The 25,166-nt window shown below is 26.1% G+C and overlaps 1 protein-coding gene across 1 annotated transcript in view; it reads left to right on the top strand.

The window, feature by feature from the left end:
* The first annotated feature begins 353 nt into the window (after positions 1–353).
* The window catches only part of LOC101240608 (cilia- and flagella-associated protein 100), a 97,282-nt gene continuing 72,469 nt past the window's right edge, over positions 354–25,166 (top strand). Inside the window, exons 1-3 of the mRNA XM_065800879.1 lie at positions 354–555; positions 1,682–1,788; positions 21,847–22,036. Coding sequence (XP_065656951.1) covers positions 495–555; positions 1,682–1,788; positions 21,847–22,036 — 358 coding nt within the window. The 5' untranslated portion in view covers positions 354–494. The remainder of the gene's footprint in view (positions 556–1,681; positions 1,789–21,846; positions 22,037–25,166) is intronic.

The raw sequence follows: 25,166 nt of genomic DNA, 5'->3' as shown, positions 1-25,166 counted from the left end.
TTTTCCCGCTTTTTATAAAATCGTTTTACCATAGTAGGGCTTATTTTAACGTTTTTTCTTCAAAATGGTCAACCACTGGCATATTTTTTTTTTAATTGACATTTTAGTTTATAAATGTTCCTTTTGAAAAGGAGAACTTTTTGTTTGTCCCTATTTAAGAGTGATCTACTACTGTATTAAATGCCTAATAAACCAATTTTTTTTTAAAAAAAGCAATCAAAATATCTCTAATGAAAGAAAAAAAAAAGATAACATCAAGACAATCAAACCGGGAGCATATCGTTAGATGGTCTTAAAAAGACATTTTGTTTTTAATGAAATAAAGCATGTTCTGTTCCGTATAATAGTTTACCAGTTTCATGTCCTTGACACCAAAAAAGCAACAACAACAAAAATGCGCGTGCGATTTCTCTTTAGATAAAATATACTTTTTATAAATATTCAAACGAGTATTGATTATTATTTTTAATAATGAATTAGTAAATATATATGTTATGAATTCCAAAAATAGTCATAACAAAAATAAACAAAACATCAAAACGGAAGAGTTTACAGGTTATAAATACAATCATATAAACATTTTTATAATATTTGTTTTATAACATTAAACCGTTGTTTAATGTTATAACACATTTATAAATTTATATAAGAACTGTGGTTCTTATATATATTTATAAATGTGTGTATAGATACAGATTAAACTACTTTCCAAACGTAAATAACTTCGTTGCAGCTATATATATTTTTTACAAATTGCTTTTACCATCTGATTTATTATTTGACTTAATTCTAATTTAAATTTAAATTCTTTATATGAATATACTTTTGAAAGTGAACTAAATTAAATAAATTTTGGAATTCAAACACAAATAACTAGACAAGCAACTGTGATTTAAATAATTTTTTTTTTCAATTAAATACGTTATCATTTTTTTTTATTAATAAAAATAAAATGCACTAAAAAAAATATTTGGAGTCTTAAGTTTAATTTATGTTTTAGTTATTTATTTATTTATTTTTTTAATAAAAATGATTTGCTTTTAACAAAACGATTTTTTTTACAAAAATGATTTTTCTTTTAAGGAAAGTTAAATTGTAATAACAACTTATTAGTAATGGATATCGCATTTTTATTGTAATAAAAAAATTCTGAAAATAGCTGTGAGACTTAAGACTCCAAATATTTTTTTTAGTGCATTTTATTTTTATTAATTATATAAAAAAATTATAACACATTTAATTTAAAAATTTTTTTACAAGCAGAAATCACAGTTGCTTGTCTAGTTATTTGTGTTTGAATTCCAAAATTTATTTAATTTAGTTCACTTTTAAAAGTATATTCATATAAAAAGTTTAATTTTAAATCAGAATTAAGTCAAATAATAAATCAGATGGTATTAGCAATTTGTAAAAAATAACTTTATTTTTTATGTATTTACTGTTATATTTGTTTGTTTTCATACATTTTTTAAAATTTACAATAATGTTTAACTATATCTTATTGTTAGATTTCAAGCCATGTTTATAATAAATAATATTTATGAGTTTACAGCAGCATTAATTTAGCATTATTAATTTAGTCAAGTTTTAATACCTGTGATGAAGTTCTTTAAGTGTGACAAAAATATAAACTTTTTTTGAAAACTAGTTTATTGACTTAAAATTGAATTTCAATTTTCAGTTATGCCTTCAAAGAATGACAGTCTATCAAACCAAAATCCATTTAGAGTTCCAAATGACAAAGAAATGGTCAAGTTTCAAGAAGAAGAAAAAAAGAAAAAAAAACAGGTATATATTAGATGTGTAATATGGTTTATTTCATTGTAATTTATTTTTAATAGAAAATGTAGAAACATTTTTCATTTTTAAAATTTTTATGAGTTTAATTTTTCTGAGTTCCATATCCATGGTTTCCCTAATAGTACCTCTCTCAACTTGTTTCTTGACACAGCTTCTTGTTTGTCAATTGTGTTTTGGAGTTGAAAACTGCAAAACACAATTCACAAAAGTTTTAAATGTAATTAAAAAAAAAAAAAATGGATGTTCTCCTTAACTGTTGTAGTTCCATCTTGGGGAGTTAAATGCAGTAATAATTAAAAAATTTAAATGTATAATGGTAAGCTATGACTAGTATGGATGTCTAATACACATGTCTACACCCTTGCAAGTTGGTATATATTAAAGAAAATTGATGAGTAAACTTGCCATCGTAAGTTTAGTTGGACCTAAAGTAGGTTTAACTAATTTTACAATGCATTTTTGGACCTTGTTTAATAGGAAAAATGTATAGTTAGAAGAACCAACCCAGAAGGGAAACAGTATTTCATTTAAAGGTGGGTAAAAGATTTATAGAGGTATAGAATGAAATCAGGAGTAAGAATATTGCAAGTATGGTAGAGAAAAGGAACCTTAACAGATGCTAGCTTTGTAATCAATTAGATATATGTTTTTTATGAGAGATCAGTAGTGATAGATATTCCAAGAAAACATAAATTAGAGTATTCATTAAGAGTGTTCCCACTCACTAATAAAGAAAATATTATCATTATTCCAATAATGATAGCAGTAAATTTTTATATGATATCATCAGTGTATGATATCATCAATTGTATGAAATCATCAATTAAAACATTTAAGCAAGGTTTGCGCTTTTGTGGTTTTTAAAAAAACAATAGAATTTAATAATTTTAATATTTAATTATAATAGTTTTTACTTAAAAAGCTCCTGGAACAGTACACAGTACGTATATGATTTTACTCAAAGAGGTTCTAATTTTGTCAACTTTAAACACAAAATAATTTATAAGCAATTTTTTTTACAATATGTGGTAAATGTTAGTCTTTACTATATATACATACTTTTTGAGGGTTGTCTTTAATTATTAAAATCTCAAGATCAAGTTTTATTAAAAGATTTTAAAGTAGTTTATATTATTAAATGTTTAATTATATATTTAAAATAATTTTTAAATAAATATTTTCATAAAAAAAGCAAAATGCATTCTTGCACTATAAAAAGGTACCCAAACAATGTTCATATTTGTTCTGGACAGAGGCAATTCTTTAAAATATAGAATCCCCCCCCCCCCCAGCATATTTTATTCTCTTAAAAAAATGAGGGGAAGGGGGGTGATGAATCCTTAAAAAGTACCAACTGTTTCCATAAAAATTTTTTTGATGGAAGCAGTCTGATTAATCTTTTCAAAGCCCCCATCAACAGTGTCTATTCTACCTAAGTAATATTCATTCCCTTTATAAAAGTTAATCTAACCAATAGTTAAACAAACTATATTTAGTCAATTACAATTTGGGTTGGCATTGCTGACCCTAATTCCGAGGGATGAGTATATATATAGTCTTCTTTGTTAAAAATAAGATTGTGTGTGTGTATATATATATATATATATATATATATATATATATATATATATATATATATATATATATATATATATATATATATATATATATATATATATATATATATATATATATATGTATATATATATAGTACAGCATAGAGTAATTACATACTAAAACAAATAAGAATATTCTAATGTTTTATTATATTTTTTATATTTCTTGTTTATTCTCATATTCTCATAGAGCATGTGAAAATGAATGTCCCACACTAGTTCCATTCTTGTAAGGCATAAATAACATTCATAACACAAATAGCATTCACAACACAACATCATTGTCTTATGTTTGCTTTCTCAAAATTTAGTTGTTTTTAATTTAAATAAGGAGGCAATTGTTTATGGCTTGATTTATTAATGGTCAAAGAAAAATAAAACTACCAATCATTTTTTTTTTAATTTTGAGTTTAACAAAATAATTGCCTACTACTCATAAACTAGTTTATCATTTCTATAATCTTAGTGATTATGACTTTCATTCTATGATAATCTAAAACATTAATGATTAAATCAATTTCAAAACTAAAAAAAGTTGTCTTTTCATAAATTTGTTATGTAAAGTAATAATAAAAAATTTCCTTAAATAATTTTGCCTAAAGGCTTGTTTATGGTTTATCCGGCAATACATATATATTTAGTTATAAGTACTTTGTATGCAATTACAAGTTCGTTAGGCACTTCTGTATATTAGCACTTTTGTAACAAGATTAAAAAAAAAATTATTGATTTGAAACTATAAATAAACAAAATAGTTGAATGTAAAAAGAACATAAAAAAGTAACTTAAATTAAATTTGATAAAAGGAATATTCTTATTTTTAACATAGTTTGGAAAAGTTAAAAAAAAACAAATTGTAAAACGTTTTGAAGTTTTTTAAAAATTTAAGTTTAATAATAGTAAATTTAAATTTATTATTATTTAACTTTAAATTTAATTTAAATATAATAAAATAAATTTAAATTAAAAATTTTTCTGTTAATTTTTTTTTTTTTTTGATAAAAAAAATCTGAAAAAAAACAAAATTATTTCACGACTGCAGTGAAAATGTTTTATACAATAATTACTGCTTAATGTTTTCCTCATAAACTATTTCAAAAGAATTTTTTATTGGAATATTTAAATATTTTGTTAAAAAGTTTTGGCCCAACTTAAATGGCTTAACACATAGGTATCGTTAATGGATTAACGTAATGTATCGTAAACTCAACAAAACATATCTTAAATAAACTTAAACAACAAAACATATCTTAAATGAACTAATTAAAATTGAATAAAAACTTAATGCATAAGTATAGTAAATATCTTAATGCGTAGGTAATCACCATTTTGTACATAAAATGCTAACAGCGTAATGCTTCTTAACAAGGTTTGTATATATTTATATATGCAGGTCTTGAATATACAAAAATATGACAAGTGATTCTAAAAGAAATCAGTGAAAACAGGTTTTTTTTTAAAGATTTTGGCTTATTTTTTAATTTTAATATAGTTGCCGTGCAGAGAAAAGCATTTTGACATAAAAAACTTAGGTTCCCTTGATTCACTCAGATTTAGTTTAACATTTTTTTGAATAAACCCACAGAATCTAGATGCAGTAATAATTTACTTCTAATGTTTTTTTTTTTGTAGATGCAGGAACAATTTAATTCTAATGATTGTTGAAAAAATATTCACACTTAATTAAATTATAGTGTTTTTTTTTACTAAATTTAAAATATAGTTTAAAAATAAGTTATGCTAGTAAATAATTATGCATTAAAAAACCATTTCATATTTTGTTTTTACATTTGTACATTGTTTTTTTTTTTTTCTAAGAAAGTCATCGTTTATAAAACAAAATCATTTTTTTTTAGTAATGTTTGTTATTAAAAATGCATGCTTATATAATTTACATAATAAAAAGTTAAAAAATTATACACAACTGTCAATGGTACTTTAAACAAAATTAATCACAGTAAATTGTTGATTTATTTAAATGTGTTTCCTTAATATAAAAATATTAGTTTCAATGTAAATGGATATAAAAACATTCCTTAATATAAAAATATTAGTTTCAATGTAAATGGATATAAAACGTTAGAAGTTTCAATGTCATTTATTTCATATATTGTCATATAATTCAGAATTTTTTTCATTCAGCAAGTTTTTTAAATGTTTCTTGAAACGGCCACATTCAAATTGTTGAAGCAAAATATTATTTGCCTAAACATATAAGGTGTGCAATTGCACACTTTCCTGTGAAAGCCTGATATATGCATATATATCAGGCTGGCAATTTATGTACACATTGAGGTATTTAATGGGTAATTCTGTATCAAATCACCCAAAATTATGGAAATTTTGGCTGTTATATGTTAAAAAGAAAAGTTAACACATTAAAATTTCAGCTAAAAATGTTGATCGGTTGACAAGATACTGCAATTTTAATTTCGACCTGGTTTCCTAAATTGACCCGTATTTCATAACATTCTGAAAAAATAGTTTTTTTAAAAAAATAAAAAATAAAAAATGTAAAAATATGAAAATAAACATATATAATGTTTTTTTGATGCTGACTTTAATGAATGAACTTCAAATGCTGAATTAATAAAAGAACACACTTTAAAGTTAATAAAACTAGTTTCTATTAACCAACTTTGGGGCCCAATTTCTCAAAAAAACCCCGTCAATTTTTTTTTTTTTTTTGCTGTTAATATTTTCAGCTGCTTATAATCTTATTAGGCACAAAAAATCTAACTGGAAAAATAACTGAAACATTCTTTAAAAACTTTAATTTCAAAAACTTTAATTTCAAAGATATATATATATATATATATATATATATATATATGTATATATATATATATATATATATATATATATATATATATATATATATATATATATTTAAAAAAACTTGCAAATAGAAAAATATTTGTAAAATATTAAGTTTAGTTTATAGACTCCTTAGAAGAAAAAAACAAATCAGTTTTGTTATATTTAAGGAAGTCTTAATTAAATGATAACTTAGTTAAATTTTTTTTTTTTGAAAAAAAAAATCTGAAAAAAAAACAAAATTATTTCACGACTGCAGTGAAAATGTTTTATACAATAATTACTGCTTAATGTTTTCCACATAAACTATTTCAAAAGAATTTTTTATTGGAATATTTAAATATTTTGTTAAAAAGTTTTGGCCCAACTTAAATGGCTTATCACATAGGTATCGTTAATGGATTAATGTAATGTATCATAAACTCAACAAAACATATCTTAAATGAACTTAAACAACAAAACATATCTTAAATGAACTTAAACAACAAAACATATCTTAAATGAACTTAAACAACAAAACATATCTTAAATGAACTAATTAAAATTGAATAAAAACTTAATGCATAAGTATACTAAATATCTTAATGCATAGGTAATCACTATTTTGTACATAAAATGCTAACAGCATAATGCTTCTTAACAAGGTTTGCATATATGTATATATGCAGGTCTTATTAGGCACAAAAAATCTAACTGGAAAAATAACTGAAACATATTGAACTTTAATTTCAAAGATATATATATATATATATATATATATATATATATATATATATATATATATATATATATATATATATATATATATATATTTAAAAAAACTTGCAAATAGAAAAATATTTGTAAAATATTAAGTTTAGTTTATAAACTCCTTAGAAGAAAAAAACAAATCAGTTTTGTTATATTTAAGGAAGTCTTAATTAAATGATAACTTAGTTAAATTTTTTTTTTTTGAAAAAAAAATCTGAAAAAAAAACAAAATTATTTCACGACTGCAGTGAAAATGTTTTATACAATAATTACTGCTTAATGTTTTCCACATAAACTATTTCAAAAGAATTTTTTATTGGAATATTTAAATATTTTGTTAAAAAGTTTTGGCCCAACTTAAATGGCTTAACACATAGGTATCGTTAATGGATTAACGTAATGTTAATGGAATAACGTAATTATTTGATCTTAACAACTGAAAAAAAAACATCCTCTTTTGTTTTTATATAAAAACTGACTAAATGTGATATTGAAGTGCATTTGTTTTTAAATTTAAACAAATTAACAATTTGATACATTTAGTATATATATAAATATATCTATAAAGGAAATTAACAATATCTATCAGTGTAAAATATTATACAACAGAAGGATTCTGAAAAGGTTTTAATTATTTCTATATTAAAAACTTTTTTTTTCAACTGAAAAGTAAGTAGGAAAGAAGAATTCTCTTTTTTTATGAAATACATTCATACTAAGTAATTTATCTAAAGATGTGTTCTATTGGCTTAATGATGAAATGGTAAGTAACGCAATGATGAAATCGTAAGTTACTTAATGACGAAAGTAGCGTAAGTAATGAAATGGTAAGTTAATGACAATGACAATTAATGACACTTAGACCAAAGTGTTGCATTTTGACACACGTTCTGTTTGTGTTTGTTCTCATCACCAAAATGCCATATTTCTAGTGGATGCCTTAAATATTGGACTATAGTATAAGGGTTTACTTTCGAAAACTGTTTGCTCAGTAGAAAACAAAGTATGCATGCTTGCGCAGTATGATAATTGTCCTGGTAAAGAACCCTTCACTAAATATTTGCATGAAATATTTGGAGAATATGAAGATGATTTTGAGATACACTTTAAGTAATGGCAAACTACTGATTGTGCAATACTATTGAGTTTAACAGCAGATGTTCCGATGTTTGTTGAACTATTAGTATCTTGCTTTGTAAAGCTACAAGATCATTCACAATCACAATACCTTAACCAACTAAAAAAAAAAAATGGATAAATCAAACACCATTATTGGCAACTTTGTTGAAAATTATGCTTTTGCAGTCCAAGATGAAATACAAAGCTATCATTGGAACACCCAACAATGTTTTTTACATCCATTAGTGATATACTATAAAGATGATAAAGGTGTACTCAAACATATTTCTTACTGCTTTATATCTGACAACATTACACATGGTGTAACTTATGTGTACAAAATATTCCAACTAATCATACCAATATTAAAAGCAAGATTTTCCTATTTGTCTAAATTATATTTATTCACTGATGGTTGTGCAGGACAGTACAAAAATTGTAAAAGCTTTTACAATCTATGCTAACTAGATAGCGAATTTGCCCTTAATGTTAAATGGAACTTTATTGCTGCATCGCACGGAAAGTCACCATGCAATAGGATTGGCGGTATTGTAAAAAGGTTAACAGCGCAAGAAAGTTTAAAAAGACCATACAGATACCAAATTCTCACATCAGAAGCTATGTATGAGAAAATCAAGGTTGTTAACTTTATTTACATAAAGCGAATGGACTTACAATTGCAACATTAATAGCAAAAAGAAAGATACACTGGTGTAACAACTCTACCTGGTACTTGTAGCTTTCATCAGTTTATACATCTTGGAGATAACAGGGTTGGGGCAAAGAGGTAGAAGATATATTTCAACCTGATACTGTCACTTTAGGAGGTTATGTAGCTGTAGTCTATGATGATAAGTGGTGGATTGGGATTGTAACCAAAACCAACCTAGAAAAGGTTGATGCTAAACTTATTTTTTTCCACCCAGAAGGTCCATCAATCTATTTTAGTTGGTCTGAAAGAGACGGCTACTGTTTTATTCCCAACATCAACATATTGAAAAAGCTATCTGTTCCACAAGCTTGTACTAGTTCCGGTAGAAACTATGTGTTTGAAAATGCTGAAATAAAAGAAGTACAAGTAAAATAGCAATAATATTGTGAACTATTACAAACACAGTTAAAATAACCTACATCTTTCATACCTTTAAAAAAATCTTGTATATTTAAGTAACTTTTTAAATTACAATGAACTTGTTATTTTATTTACAAATTTGGGAATTTCTTAAAAAAGTGATATATCTTTGAAATTAAAGTTCTATATGTTTCAATTTTTTTTCCAATTAAATTTTTTGTGTCTAGTAAGATTATAAACAGCTGAAAATAATAACAGCAAAAAAAAAAAAAAAAAAAAAAGTTGGGGTTGATATTTTACCCCAAAGTTGGTAAGTCGGTTTATAGAAACTAGATGTTTTATTAACTTTTAAGCATGTTCCTTTAATATTTCAGCATTTTAAGTACATTTATTGAGTTCAGCATTAAATTTATATTTTGCCATTTTTATTTCTTATTTTTTGAAGGAAAACTCTTAGAATGTTATGAAAACCAGGTCATTTTGGGAAACCAGGTCAGTACTAAAATTGCAGTATCTTGTCAACTGCTCAACATTTTTAGCTGAAATTTTGCATGCAATATCTTTTTATAATTAGGAATAATGTGTCAAAATATAACACAAAAAGAAGACACATGGTTCAATGGACTGGGTGATTTTATGTGGAATTACCCTTATCTAGGCCTAAAACGATTTCTGTTAAGCAACTTTTAATCATTTTTTTACATTTAAATTATTCTATAAGTAGTAAAAAAATAAATATTATGTGAAAAAATTTTTTTTACAAAAGTTTAAATGTTATATTGGATATAAGCGCTATTTACAAATGAAATAAATTCAGATAAAATTAAAAACAAAAAAATCTTAAGCTTTTTATCGAAATATATAACAATAGAAAATAATTTTCAATTTTGTTTTGTGTACAAAGTTATTAAACAAAACCTATAAGAAACCCGCAAAAGAAACATTTCTAATAAAAAAATTTTATTTATCATCTCGCAAGTACGAGAATATTTATTTATACAAGTTTTGATAGCAAAACAAAAAACAACTTAAATTGCTATTTAATAATAAAAATAAGATAACAAAAGACGCTTTTTGTGAAATAATCATGTGATATATAAATATACATAAAATATATAAATATATATATATATATATATATATATATATATATATATATATATATATATATATGTATATATATATATATATATATATATATATATATATATATATATATATATATATATATATATATATATGAATATATATATATATATATATATATAAAAATTAGTAAAAAACACTTATCTAACGTTTATCTTCTACTTTAAGTTTCACCATTGCCGGATCATCAGGAAGAGTTCGTAAGTTAAAATACACTAACATAATTTACATATATATATATATATATATATATATATATATATATATATATATATATATATATATATATATATATATATATATATATATATATATATATTTATATATATATATATATATATATATATATATATATTTATATATATATATACAGGTCTTGCGATGAAGCAGGTGCGATCGCGCGACGCTCGTGAAGCACGCCCGTAAATGGTATTTTTAACCTTCTAAGCATGGTAAACAATGCTTGCTCAACTTATAACGAGAGTATAAAATCATGCTTGTTCAAAAGTTTGGGATGAAAAAAATAATAAGCTTTTGTATGGTTTTTACATAAAATAATTGTAATTAAGTTTTTTAGGTAATGATAAAACTTGTTAATTTAACAGTAAATCTCCATCTTCCTTATACTTATATCCTTATACGAAGTACTTATATAAAATATAAGCATTACGCCATTCATTTTCTGCACATTTTTGTTTTGCTGTTTTGTCAGCATTTTTCCATTTTGCACTAACATAATAAATGAACAGTTTGAAGTTGTTACAGCTAATTCCAATAATGGAATGTTTACTATTTTAACCAAACGCGTGTGGAAACAATGTGAATATAAAAATATGCAAATGAAATATGCAAATGAAAATTAGGAAATAACTATAAGAAAGTTGAAGCTTCTGAATATTTTTAATTTTGTAAAAATGCCAAGTAAGACTTATTTGATTTATTTTTAATAATATTCCACACATCGGTTATAATAAAAATAAATTTTCATAATGGAGATTTTTCATTCAGTTTCGAAAATGAAAAAGAGGAAAGACCGCTGACAACAGTTGAGGGGAAAATCTGTTATTTAACTTACAACTAATAGTTTTGAAGAAGAATTTCAAATTATTCCTGTGTTTCAATCTACTAATTTTTTGACGATAAAAAAAAGCGTTATTTAAATAAGAAATTATAGAAAAATATATTAAATAATTATTAATTAATTCACAAAAAAAATTATTAAAAAAAAATCAAGAAATAGTATAAAAGAGAAAGGGCATCATGAGAAGATCCGCCTCAGATATGGCAACAGTGTTCCATACAAGGCTGGATTTGCAGAACCTTAGCAGATGCTAATTTTGTAACAGATTTGATATATGGTTTCCAAGAAAGATCAGAAGTAAAAGTTAACCCAAGAAGATGAAGAATGGATGACTCATCGAGTACATTATTGTTCATAAATATAGGAAGATCTAAATTGTTACGATAACGATTGGCTGAAAAAAGTTGAGTTTTATCTGAATTAAAGTTCACCAGCCACTGTGAGCCTCATGCTGTAGCAGAAGTGAGATCCTTTTCAAGCTCAAATGCCCCCTCCAAGCAATCAGAGAGTGTTGACTTTTATCATGACAAGAATAAATAGTAGTATCATCAGCAAACAATGTCACCTTAGATGTGAGAATATCTGGAAGATCGTTAATGTAAATTAAAAAGAGTATAGGGCCAAAGATTGAACCTTGAGGAACCCCTGAAGTTACAGAATAAGAAGGGTGCTGTCCATCGAGGACAACATTTATACTTTATACTTTATACAATTGGAAAGAAAGGACTCAATAATCTTAAAGGTATTACCAGATATACCGTAAGAAGAAAGCTTATGGAGAAGACCAGCATGCCAAACTTTATCAAAAGCTTTAGAAATGTCAAGAGCAATGACCTTAACCTCTCCACCTTTATCTAATGTTCAATAAAGTTTATCGGTTATTATTGTTAGCAAATTAACTGTAGAACGAGAAGATCGAAATCCATATTGATGATCAGAAAGTAATTTATTAGATTCAAGATGAGAGAATAAGTGCTTGTTAATTAAAGATTCAAAAACCTTGCTTATGATAGGAAGAAGACTAATGGGACAGTACTTAGATGAATCAGATTTTTGAAAATAGGGATGACAGATGCCGCTTTCCAACAGACTGCAAAACAAGACTCTGATAAGCTTTTATTGAATAGTTTTAAAAGTATAGGCGACAGCTCCGGAGAACACTTCTGCAAGACTATAACAGGTATGTTTTCCAGGCCACAAGCTGTAGAAGAGTCTAAGCAGGAAATCATTTTAGATACAGAAGCGGGAGTGATACGAATGTCAAGCAATGGATCAACCTATTTAATGGCTATATCAGGTAAAACACAACTAGTGGTATCTAGAGATGATATTGATAAAAAGTTCTTAGCAAACAATTCAGCTTTGTCTTTAGGTGAGGTGACAAAGTCAGAACCATACAAGAGAGGTGGAATTACAGGTTTGCCCTTATTGTTGATACTACTAAAGATTCTTCAGAAGTCACGAGAGCCTAATTTTTTGAGATGAAATACGAGATTTCATAACCTGAGAATAGCAGGCTTTGGCATTAGGCAAAACTTTTTTACAATGGTTTCTAGCAATAATAAACAGATGTCTTTTTTCTGGAGAATTGTTTTGCTGATAGAAATGAAAGTAACGGTTTCGATTGGCAATCACAGCAGCATAATGTGAGGAAAACCATAAAGGAGAGTGAGGCTTGACCTTGAATTGTCAAGAGGGAATAAAAGATTCCATGCCAACCTGAATCCACATAGTTATATAAGAAGCACATTTGTCAACAGGAAGATGAAAGGTTTCTACCCAAGGGCCATCACAAAGAAAATTACAGAAAAAATCCCAGTTAGCTTTAAGGTAGTTGTAAGAGGTATGATGATAGGGGGATTCAAATGATGAAGAAAAATGAGATAATAGTTTTAGAGAGATCAAACTGTGATCAGAAGCACCTTAGTGTGAATGTGGAGAAACTGAGCACTGACTGATTCGGGTTGTCTGAAAAGCGAATTAGAAAATTGACCATTTGAGTTAGGATTTGAGAAAGGCAAAAGTTGTGGGTTTTAATACCTGCAGAGTCACTGACATTAGAGCCAAGCCATTCAGTGTGATGAGCATTAAAGTCACCGACAACAACAATATTGGCTGATGGATAAAGAGAGAGGGCATGGTCAATATGATCAGAAATAACATCAAAAAGAGTGCAGTCTTGAGATGAAGGAGAGCAATATAGAACAAAGACAAAAGCGATAGAGTGAAGTGGTGCTAAATGAAAGCACAAAAAAAAATAGTTTGTGGATTCAAACCTAGTTTCACGACAAATGGGTGAATTCTTATGAATATTAATCCCCAGGCCAAACATGTGACTATTAGAGTCTTTACAAATTAAAGGAAGATAACCATCAACACTAAGATCACAAGATGAGACAACTGCACTTAAATTAGTCTCACAAAGAGCAAGTAGGTCTGGTGAGCTTTGCAAGAGATGAGACTCAACAGAAGAAAAGTTACTTCGAAGACCACGAATATTAGTGAATGATAAGTTTAGAGAATTTGGTGATGACGATGGTTTTTTGCGTTTTAAAGTTTGTGGTACTTTATTCATTTTTAAATTTGATAAAAAACTTGACTCAAAGCATAGATAGTACTCAGTATTCTGTTTAATAGCCCAAGCAATTACTATTAATAAACCCTAAGCCGTAACAGAGGGCTCCAAATGTGGCCTTAGCAATGCACACCAAAAGTACAAACAGGGACACCATCCATGCTCAACATGGCACTGTTAATACTTTGATATTTTTCAGCTGTTGATGGAATCAGCCTCTCTAAGAGCTACCACAGAGTTCAGGAAACCTGACCTACCTAATATCTCCTAATGAGGGTACAGCTCTTAAACTGAGTTTTAGAGCTGTAACCTCATTAGGAAATAATAAAATGAGTTGCCTAGTCATAAAAACAGAAACACAAGAAAAACCCATGCATTGAGTCAAGAAGATCTAGCATACAACATCCTAAACTGGAAACAATGTATTATAAATATATCTGCGCCAGCCTAATAGATGAAGAAGGGGTGCGAGGCTGGTCAACAGACAGAATCTGTTTACTTTTTCTTGTAGGAGGCCTTCTACAAGACAGTAGCTGGATCATTTAACATCTGCCCAAGATAAGAATTTTTATCGAGACACTATCTCTAGCCTTTACTCAACCAAGAGCCCTAAGGCAGGGGGTGTTTTATGTCGGAGTTGGCATCTCCTAGTCTTTGCCTAAAACAAGGTAGCTTGACATGAAGCAGATTGTACTGGGTTACATGTTAAAGGTAACAGGATGACCTGACCTGACAATATTATTAGATTTTTTCGTTATGACCGTAACAGTTATGACAGTCAAGACAAAAAAAATGTAAAAATACTTGTTAAAGCTCTAGTAAAAACTATAAAACTCAGTATATAATATTGATATGTACTAAATACGCACACCAAATGATTTTTTCTTTATCATGCCATTCGCTGCATTAAGTCTGACAAAGTTATTTTGTTCAAAAGTGGTAAAAAGTAAACATTATGATCATCACGCTACATAGAGTTAATTTATAAAAAAAGTTTAAGACTTTAATGTTGTAACTTTTGCATACTAAATTATATGATTGTATTTTACATTTCTACAAAGTTTTAAGTCATTTTTATTTTCAGTTCATTTTTTATAGTCTAAAGAGTGTCAAATGTTAAAACGGTCACTTTTGCTGAATTGCCCATATACATATGTAGTCACACACAGAACAGAAAAAAGCAAAAAAAAAAAAAATAAATGAACCCTATTTTCTCTGAAAATAAATTAGTAACGGATGTTTTGTTTTTTTATAGGTAATTATACAAGCATTCTTAAAGATTATTACAAAGTTACAGCATTCTATGTATCTTTGCTCTACAACAGTAGTTTAAATTAACATCACACACAGACAAAAAACCAACAATACATGCAAACAGAACACCAACCAAACATGCAAATGGAACACCATTGAAACATACAAGCATTAATCATTTTTGGATTGTTTTTTCGGAAATAAATCGATTGTGATCATAAATAACATATACATCAATACTAATTGTATTAAACACGTTTAATTAAAACAATGTTTTAATGTATTATAGTAAAGATAAATAATGTATTATATAGTTAATATATTATATTAAAGATAAGAAAGTTATAATATCAAATTTTTAACAATAAGTTTAGTTGTAACACTTCCACTCGATAATAATGTGTCCACAGTTGTCAAAGTGTGGTTGCAGTACTAACAGTTTTCACTCACACAAGTCATGCCAGGAGAAGTCATCTATAGATGAACATATAAAAATGAGCTTGTTTTGCTCTTTTAGAAATTTATCATGTGCCATATTATCTACAATTTCTAATACTTCGGCAAGGTATGTCTTTACTCTACCAGCAGAACGCAATTATACAAAGACAAATATACCTGAGGAAATAGTATTTAATTTGTACCTTTCAAATGGAGATGATACCACTTTTACCAATAATGAAGATAATGATTTCTTAACAATTTTTACCATTTCTGATTGGTTACGAATTGCCATAAAAGCACTATCAATATTTAAAAAAATAGAGTGGTGGCGATGAATACCCTTGACTTTAAATTTATCTTTGAGAAGTGTCTCATCAATCTTATTTTGGATTGTGGTAATACATTCATTTGAAATAGAGATAATCTAAAAAAATGAAAATTTAATAAGCAAAAATTTCATATCTACAACTTTCATTTTTTGTTTTTTTTTTAAAATAATGACTTACATTAATTTTGGTATTTTTTTCACTTGCAATGCTCACAAAATCTTTCAAACTGCAACAATATCGTTTTCCAAATTTTACTGTTGTTTAAACTATTCTTTTTATTTCTCCATCTATGTCATCAACTGCCCCCTTTCTGTGTGATGTTGCAAAAAATGACTAACAAATCTCAACAAGAGCAGATAATAATTGGTACAAATTATTCATGGCTGTCATGACATGAAATTTGGTGTTGTGATTAAGGATCATCTGTGAAAAAGTGTAATTTACAAATTTTTGATAATGACTTAGTAATTGTTTGATAATGAACAATATGGCATGTTTATTATGAAGTAAACGATCGGATACAATTGCATAAGAATGTTTACTGCAAATTGCATAGAATGTCTTACTACAAATTGCAGCAGTAAATACTGTTAGTTGCTGATGAACCCAGTAAGCAGATTGAATTTCATTTTACTAAATTATGGTGTAATTTTCACTGAAATCCATCTGATTTTAAAAGAATTAAAAAATAAATTGATCAATAGTTAGTTTATAAATATAACAAACAAGTTAATACAAAATTAAATTTTTTATTGTACTACAAATGAAATTACAATTTTACTTACTTGTATAATCATTTCACTTTCTGATACATTTTGGTGACATAAACAAAAATATGCACTTTATTGTCGCTTTATATACACATGACCTATATAATCTGGCAATTGCTGACAGTAATATGCACCCCTCTAACAAAGATACTAGTGGTTGTTCAATTTTCTGCGCATTTTCTGAGGACCATTGGTTGAAAACAAAGAGCAGTTTATTTGAATCATCACCAAATTAGTCTATTACATTAGAAATATATTCATCAAACTTTGCCAACCCACAGTTTGCTTTACACACCATAATCATGCAAGATTGGTTGTTTTGATTACACACAGATCTGTTAACTATGTTTGACATAATCTTAATTTTTTTTTGAAGGGCATTTGTTAACAATCTGAAATTTTCATGGTATATGCAAAAGCAAATATTGTGGGGAAGATTGTTTACCAGCTTGACATAGAATGGCCGCAGATTGTAAAATTTAGATTCGCCCACTTTTAAATTAATATGCTCACTTTTAAAAAGTGAGTATGCTTCTCCTATGGTCATCAGCATGTGACAAATTTGTTTCTAAAAGAAAAAAAAATTGTTTACAGAAACTGAAAACCTTATTAAATAAAATGCGACTCCTACATATAAATGAGGTGTCATACCTTTTGTTTTCTTATTAATAGAAACATCTTTGCAACCTGGAGCATTGTCTAAACCGGCGTAGTCAGGGCCTGATTCTGAAATATAAGAAAGCAGTATATTTTTATGTTTACAAACTTCTTTCTAAAGGTATTTTCTTTTGTTTGACTTTACAGGTAATGCTTAATTAATTTTTTTAAGTGCCTTCCAAAACTCTAGGGAGATAAAAAGGACTGTTCAATATCAGATGTAGATTGGTTTACCTCTCGCTTTGGCCTTTTTTTTTTTGCGATCTTTTTGACATACTTCCTTCTTTTCCTTGTTGCTCATTTTAACTAATTTATTTTTCATTCTATTAGTTTCAGCAATCCTGGATGTTTCTTTCTAAATTTTTTATGAACTATTGAATGCTTTATATTGTTCATTTTAATTCTAAATTCTTTTAAGCAACTATTTTCAATCTAATTAAACTATACTCAAAACTATACTCAATTCAGCAAATATGTGATTCAAACATTATAAAGCTGAAAAAACTAATTATCATGTAAGGTATTTATCCGTGCATGATATGTCAGTGCGTGATGCAAAAAAATAATGCTAAAATGTCATAGAAGAAAAAAAATACATTTGCTTTTCAATTCAGTAACCTAAAAATACATTAAGTAAAAAGCACGGAAATTCAAAACGCTTACTTTGGCATAAAATTTACTTTGTGTTGTTTACTTTGGCTTAAACTGTTTACTTTGGCATGAAATTTAAGATAATTCCAAGATACTTGGTTGCAATTTTTGATAATGAAATATTAAAAGACATCATTATCTTTAAGAATTAAAAAATCTAGGCCATGAAATCAACTTAACACATCATAAGCAAAAGTAATAAAAATTTTTGTTTTTTGTCTTGAAAAATTTTTTTATTTATTGCAAAGTTTGAATAATTTAAACACAAAAAAAAACTTGTCTTCTATAATTTTTCTTTTGGATAATCAAAGTATTATGTATCTTATTTTGAATTTCATCTTCCAAATTAAAAAAATATTCGTATTTAAATTTCATTTTTTTGACTCACTGGAATGGAAATGCCCACATATATATATATATATATATATATATATATATATATATATATATATATATATATATATATATATATATATATATATATATATATATAATATTTAATTATTTTTTTATGTACAGAGTTAGAACAGAAGCTTTTAAAGATTTATGCAGCTATAGTGACATTAGTTATCATTAACTAATCTATCACTCTAAAACTAGATGTTTAAGTTTGTTTTGAGGTATTGAAAGGTTGCTGAGGTTATTTGATATTTTGAAAATATACTTTTTTTCTATAGATCAACCACTTCTTACTATATAATATATTTTTTTTAAATGATTTTTCAGAAGTTTATCTTTAGTTTTTACAATCCTTGATGTTTCGCTTTCAAGTAAATATTGCTGCAGTTGAAAGGGAAGAATTGTCAGTTTTAGAAGTTATGAGTCTTCTTCACTCTACCTTGGAAGTTTTAAAAATCGGTTAAATGAAAAATTCCTATCCCTAAAAGTCAGAGATATATTAAAAAAGCTTAAAGAGACGACAGAGAAGAATTATATTTGCTTTATGGCAGATGTTAAGCTAGTGTATGAAGCATGCATTTTTTATTTAGAAAAGTAGTTGAAACTTTTAGATGAATTTCAGTGCTTTGGTTGGATGTATTTAAATAAAGTAAAAGACAGCACATTTGATGACTTTTTGGTATGCATTTTATGCCTGAAAGAAAAAGGTATCATATTGGATGATGCACAATTGTTTTGACCAATACTGTAATCTTAAATCGTTTGTGCAAGGCAAAATGAGCATTTTTTTAAAATTCCCTTGCATGAACAGTGGGTTTTTTTATTTTTTTAAGTTGTCCAAATGTGAGCTGCTTTTCAGAGATGCTTAAAATATGTGAAGCATTATATTTTATCCCAGGACACAACAAAAATGTTGAAAGAGTTTTATCGTTGATTAATGCTCAATTGACAAAGAAAAGGAACAGACTTTTAGTTGACTCTGTAAAGGGAATCGTTCTCACAAAGTATAATCGAAAGAGTCTTACCTTTGAACAGTTTTATAAATATATGATTGCTAACAAAAATCTTCTAAAAAGTTGTCTGCTTCTAGAAATATGTTATTTGACAAACATGTTATTGTAAATAATTTAATATATTAAAACACTGCATATCTGGACGTTGCATTTTTTTTTTTTAGTTGAAAAATATTTATTGGTATTGTAATTTGGAGAAAATTACCAGAGTTTAAAAACCGTAAAAAGTCATTAGCTCCTAAAAATCTTAAAAACCTTCTGTTTACGTGAGAGAGAAAGATGTGTGTCATTTTTTTTTTTTTTTTTTTTTGTCAAAAAAAAGGACTTTTTGGCCAAAAAACCCAAAGGCTTAACTTTTTTTTTTTTTTTGAAATTACTCTATTTTGAACACTGAAATAACTAAAAAATTTGTTTTTAGATGATAATTATTGAAAGAATTGTTTTCATACTTCTATATAGTATACCATTTTACCAATATTGTCTCAAAAGATCTTAAACTGCTCATCAAATAATTTCAGTTTTTGGTCTTTAGTTAGTTACTTCATATTAAGTAAAAAACAAAAATATAGATCAAATGAAAAAAAAACTATTAAAGAGAAACATTTTTGTTATAAAATACAAAAACTATATAATACCTTACGCACAGCATACCTGCATTTAAATAAATTGAGTCTTAATCGTGTCTTATTAAAACAACATTGTGAGGTTGTTTTATTCAAATTACTTTTTACACTTATGCGTTAAATCAAAACTTTTGTTTATTTTTTCTTATGTAGAACTGTTTATTTAAATGAATTTAAAATTCAACTTCTTTAGCTCATTCAACTTATACTAATTTTTTCCCTATTTAATGTATTCTTTAATAGAATGAATAAAAATTATTTGATATTTTCTTTATGAATGAACTTTAGATTTGAATAAATAACTATGTAAATAATAAAATCTTGTATTTTACTTTTTTTTTGCCTAGTTTTAATTGTTTTATTCTTTTTTTTTTCAATTTACTTGCTATGTTTCTTTTTAATTTTTTTTTCTTAAGTTGGGAATAAATTTATCAACATCAGGTAGCAGAAATAATATTGAGTAATCATCTTATAATATAACATAAAAATAATATTACATTTCTGTATAACATATATAGTATATATACATATATATATAAATATATATATATAAATATATGCATATATATGCATATATATATATATATATGTATATATATATATATATATATATATATATATATATATATATATATATATATATATATATATATATATGCATGCAAATATAACATGGAAACAATATTGCATTTCTGTATTGGAGTAGACTTAAAAAGTTGCGACTAATGATTAACGCTAAAACTAATAGTTATACTATTTTATAAATAATTTTTATTGATTAAAATATATTATTTACAGTAATACTATTTTTATTGCTGCCAATGCATTTATAATATCTTTAATAGTTTAAACACATGTTAAAATTACTATATTATTGATTTTTTGCTTAAATGATTATATTTCTCTTTTTTTTTTCAAATTGCGCACAGCACTACTTTATCAACTTTTGTCAACTAAATTGATAACCTATTTACTAGTAAAACATGTTGATAATTTAAAAACTTTTTCTTGAAATTAAGTAGAGTATAAGACTTTTTTTATAAGGGCCTACTTGCAATACATCTTTTTTTCACAAATATAAAAAACAAACAATGTAAGACTTTTAAAAATTACTACTACAAATATGCAGATTGTTAATTTCATTGAGTATTTGAAATCTGATATTAAATTAGCATGATATTTTATACTAATATATTTACATTATCAAAATTATAATGTTGATTTTTCTTACAGAACAAATATATTTCCTCTATAAAAAATGACTGTTACACAATATTTAGAAAGTACAACATCATAATTAATTATTCTTATACAGTATACCTAAATTTATAACTAACTTAAAGCTAATTTAATTTTTTATTAAAAATATAAATTAAGTTGGTGATTAAATATATATTTGTGCTTATAATGATCACATACTAAAATCATACTAGAATAATATAAAAACTATTTTAAGATTTAAGCCAAAAATAAAGTGAAAAAATTGCTAAAAAGAAGACATAAAAATACCAAAAAAACCCCATAAGAAGTTTTTTTTACACAAAAAATGCAAGAAGAAAATAATGTGTTTTTTACAACTCTCTCTCTCTTTCCCTCACTCTCTCACTCTCTCTCAATATATATATATATATATATATATATATATATATATATATATATATATATATATATATATATATATATATATATATATATATATATATATATATATATATGTTTGACATCATATATAGGTTCTTCAAGAGCAGTTACTTCTAAAGGTTCATGAAAAAACAACATACATAAGCCGCTTAAATGCCCGTACCAAGGCAATGATTCGCCCTGCTGGAGATACAGATGATGATCTAAGTGAAGATACTTGCAGTAATAAGGAAACATTGCTTTTGAAAGATGATTTTGTTTTATCAACAACAAAAGGATCAGGTTTTATTTTTTCATTTTTTAGTATAATACTTTCGCTTCACTTGTTTGTTTGTTTCAGTTGTAAAATCTTAATATAAAGTTTTATACAAACAATATACAATAAGTATTTTATGATTATGATCTCAGATCTGGTCTTCATTAGTTCTTTTAAATTCAAAAATAAATTTGGATTGTTGTAACTAGAAAATCATTCATGGTTACCATTAATATGGTACAATTTATATAAAAGATTCATAGGTTCTTAGTTTAATGATTTTGAGACCAGCTGGTAGTGAGGTTTTCAAAATTATCATAATGGTAGCTGGTAATGAGGTTTCATAAAAATAAAGTATTAGCACTGACATTTCTGTAGTATTATTACTGACATTAAGTATTATTACTGACATTAGTGTTGATGGATATAAATATATGATTAGTAAAGTCATTTACTTGCATTTGACTGGGGCAATAACCAATAATCAGCAATAATCAATCTCAGTGTTGATGGCTATTAGTTTATGATTTGTAAAGACTTCAGTAGTCACATACTTGCATATGATTGGGACAATAACTTGCATATGACTGGGGCAATAGCTTGCATATGACTGGGGCAATAACTTGCATTTGATTAGGGCAATAAGTTTTGAATCCCTTGACTATTTTTTATGTTTGTTTAGTACCCCTTTACTCAATCACTTTTTTATTTGTTTTTTTTGTTCTTATTCTTTCTAATACTACTCTCATTTTGTTGTTACTTCTAATAAAATTGAAAAAGTTTTTTCTCATTATAAAGCCTAAATTTTTTTCCATAGGCTTAATAGGATTATTAATCCAATATTCCATCTCTTATATATGTGTCTATTACCTAACCCTATTAATGTAACTATTTGCAAAGAATGTTTCTTCTAATTTTTATTTTATTTAATTGGGTTGTTTTAAAAACGAACGGGATTGTCTGCGATTGGATAAATGAAATTGTATAATTTATTTTTTCCAATCAGCTACATTTATGAATAGGGCTTGCTCACTTGTTTGTGCTTATATGGAAAAAAATGGTAAAACATGGTAAAATCTCATTTAATTAAGCCAGCCTGGCTAATCGAGCTAGCCTGTCTGGCTAACCGAGCTAATTTGCATCATATAAACAACCTCTTACTCTCTAAACTATTTAACAAGTGTTCAACTGAATCTTGTTTTCCATTCTGCTGGAAGTCTATGGTTCCATTTTTAAAAACTCTAGAGGTTGGTATGACTTCTCTAACTATGCTGGCTTTCTCCCTAAGCTCACTTTATATAGTGTATCTGGTAAAGTTTTTTAAATTGTCGAATCATCCCTTTATAACTGTAGTATTGAAGTTGTTTTTGATGGACAATTTTCTCCTTTATTTCTAATGACTTCTGACATACCACATTGTTCTGTTTTTAGTACTGTTCTAATTTTCTGACCCCTCAAACTATTACCCAATCAAATAACAACTGCTTGGGACTTGCAGTGGCTGGTGATTTTTATTCCAAACAAAACTCAGTTGTTTACTGCTAATAATAGTTGCAATTTTGTTCATAGTTCTTACTCCTGATTCCATTCTTTACCTCCATAAATATTTTATTTATTCTTATATGGAATACTGTTGTTATAGGCTAATTCTTCTACTAAAACTATTTCTCTTTTAGACAAGCTGATAAAATTGTTCATTTTGTTGGAGCTGCGAAGTATGAGTTCATGTTCCATAGTTGTCATAGTTGCATCTCTTTCTCTTTTCTGCCATGGTTGCTTATTCCAACAGCAATAAAGTGATTTTAAAAGGTGCAAGGGCTGCCAAAATGCTTCTCAGATATTTCACATTTAGTTATTTATTATTTTATTGCTAAAAAAATAATTCTCATATTTCGTTCAGTACTTTTTTTTTTTAATGACAAGTGAAGTGTAATGAGATTTTTACAAAACAAAAAAAATTGTGCTTCATGCAATTTTATAAATTATGATTTTAATGATATATGTCTGAAGAGTACAGCTATTATGACTGTTACTGATTGGTGATTAGCTGGTGTTTGTAAGGGTGATGGTCATTGCTATATTAATATTTTCAGTTTTTAGTGCCAGATAAAAAAGTCCATTCTTTTCCTACTAGTTAGTATTTTATTTGGGGGACTTGTATTTGTAAAAAATTAATAGTCTTAATTTTCACCTCATAAAGGTGGGTTGTAAGTAGGTCTACTTTAGGCACCAATATATTATTGCATGTCTCTGAGTATATTATAAATTTCATATATATATATATATATATATATATATATATATATATATATATATATATATATATATATATATATATATATATATATATATATATATATATATATATATATTTCCTAAATTTCTTTATTGCACAAAATAAATAAAGCAATTAAGAAATGAGAAAAAATTTTTCCACTTAATCAAAACCATTTTTTTTAACAATTACTTGATTTGACTATTTTATAGTCACCTTCAGTTAGGTTAAAAAAAAAAACTTACAAATATTCTACAGTAATAAAATATAAATTACAATTTTTTATTAATTACAACAAAGTAGGCAATAGCAAAAAATACAATAAAAAAGTTATTAAATTATTTAACAAAAGGTTAACGATTAATAAAATGGTAACTATTATGCGAAAGTGATATTTTATAATGGTTCAACTGTTTGTTCATATCTGGATTTTTCCATTCAATTTTTTCCATTCCAAGAAACTTTCCTTTATCTTAAGCTCGAATTTATTGGAGGCCTGGAATCCAATATCGAGAAACAGTCATTATTATAATTATTAAAACAATTATTGTTAGCATGGAGATGTTTGTATATGTGTGAGTTATTGTCTCTTTGGTAGTGTTCAATCATTTGTGTTTTGAGCTGGCAAGAAGTTTTGCCTATATAATGTAAATTACATCCTGCGCATACAAATTTATAAAAAATGGATGATTTAACTCTACACAAAGAGGATCATTTGGTGAAAACATATTAGAAATTTTAAAGGATGTAAAAACTAAATTAAAGTTTACATGTTTACAATTTTTTTAATGATGGAGTTTAAACTCTTTTTGGTTTGATCAGATATATTACCAATATAAGGAAGTGTGAAATAGTTTTTTAAAGTAGTTGTATATAAAATT

This window comes from Hydra vulgaris, chromosome 07 (genome assembly GCF_038396675.1).
Source record: "Hydra vulgaris chromosome 07, alternate assembly HydraT2T_AEP".
Classification (NCBI taxonomy): domain Eukaryota; kingdom Metazoa; phylum Cnidaria; class Hydrozoa; order Anthoathecata; family Hydridae; genus Hydra; species Hydra vulgaris.
The sequence above is the reverse complement of the archived record's forward strand: the minus strand, read 5'-3'. Positions and strand labels throughout refer to the sequence as shown.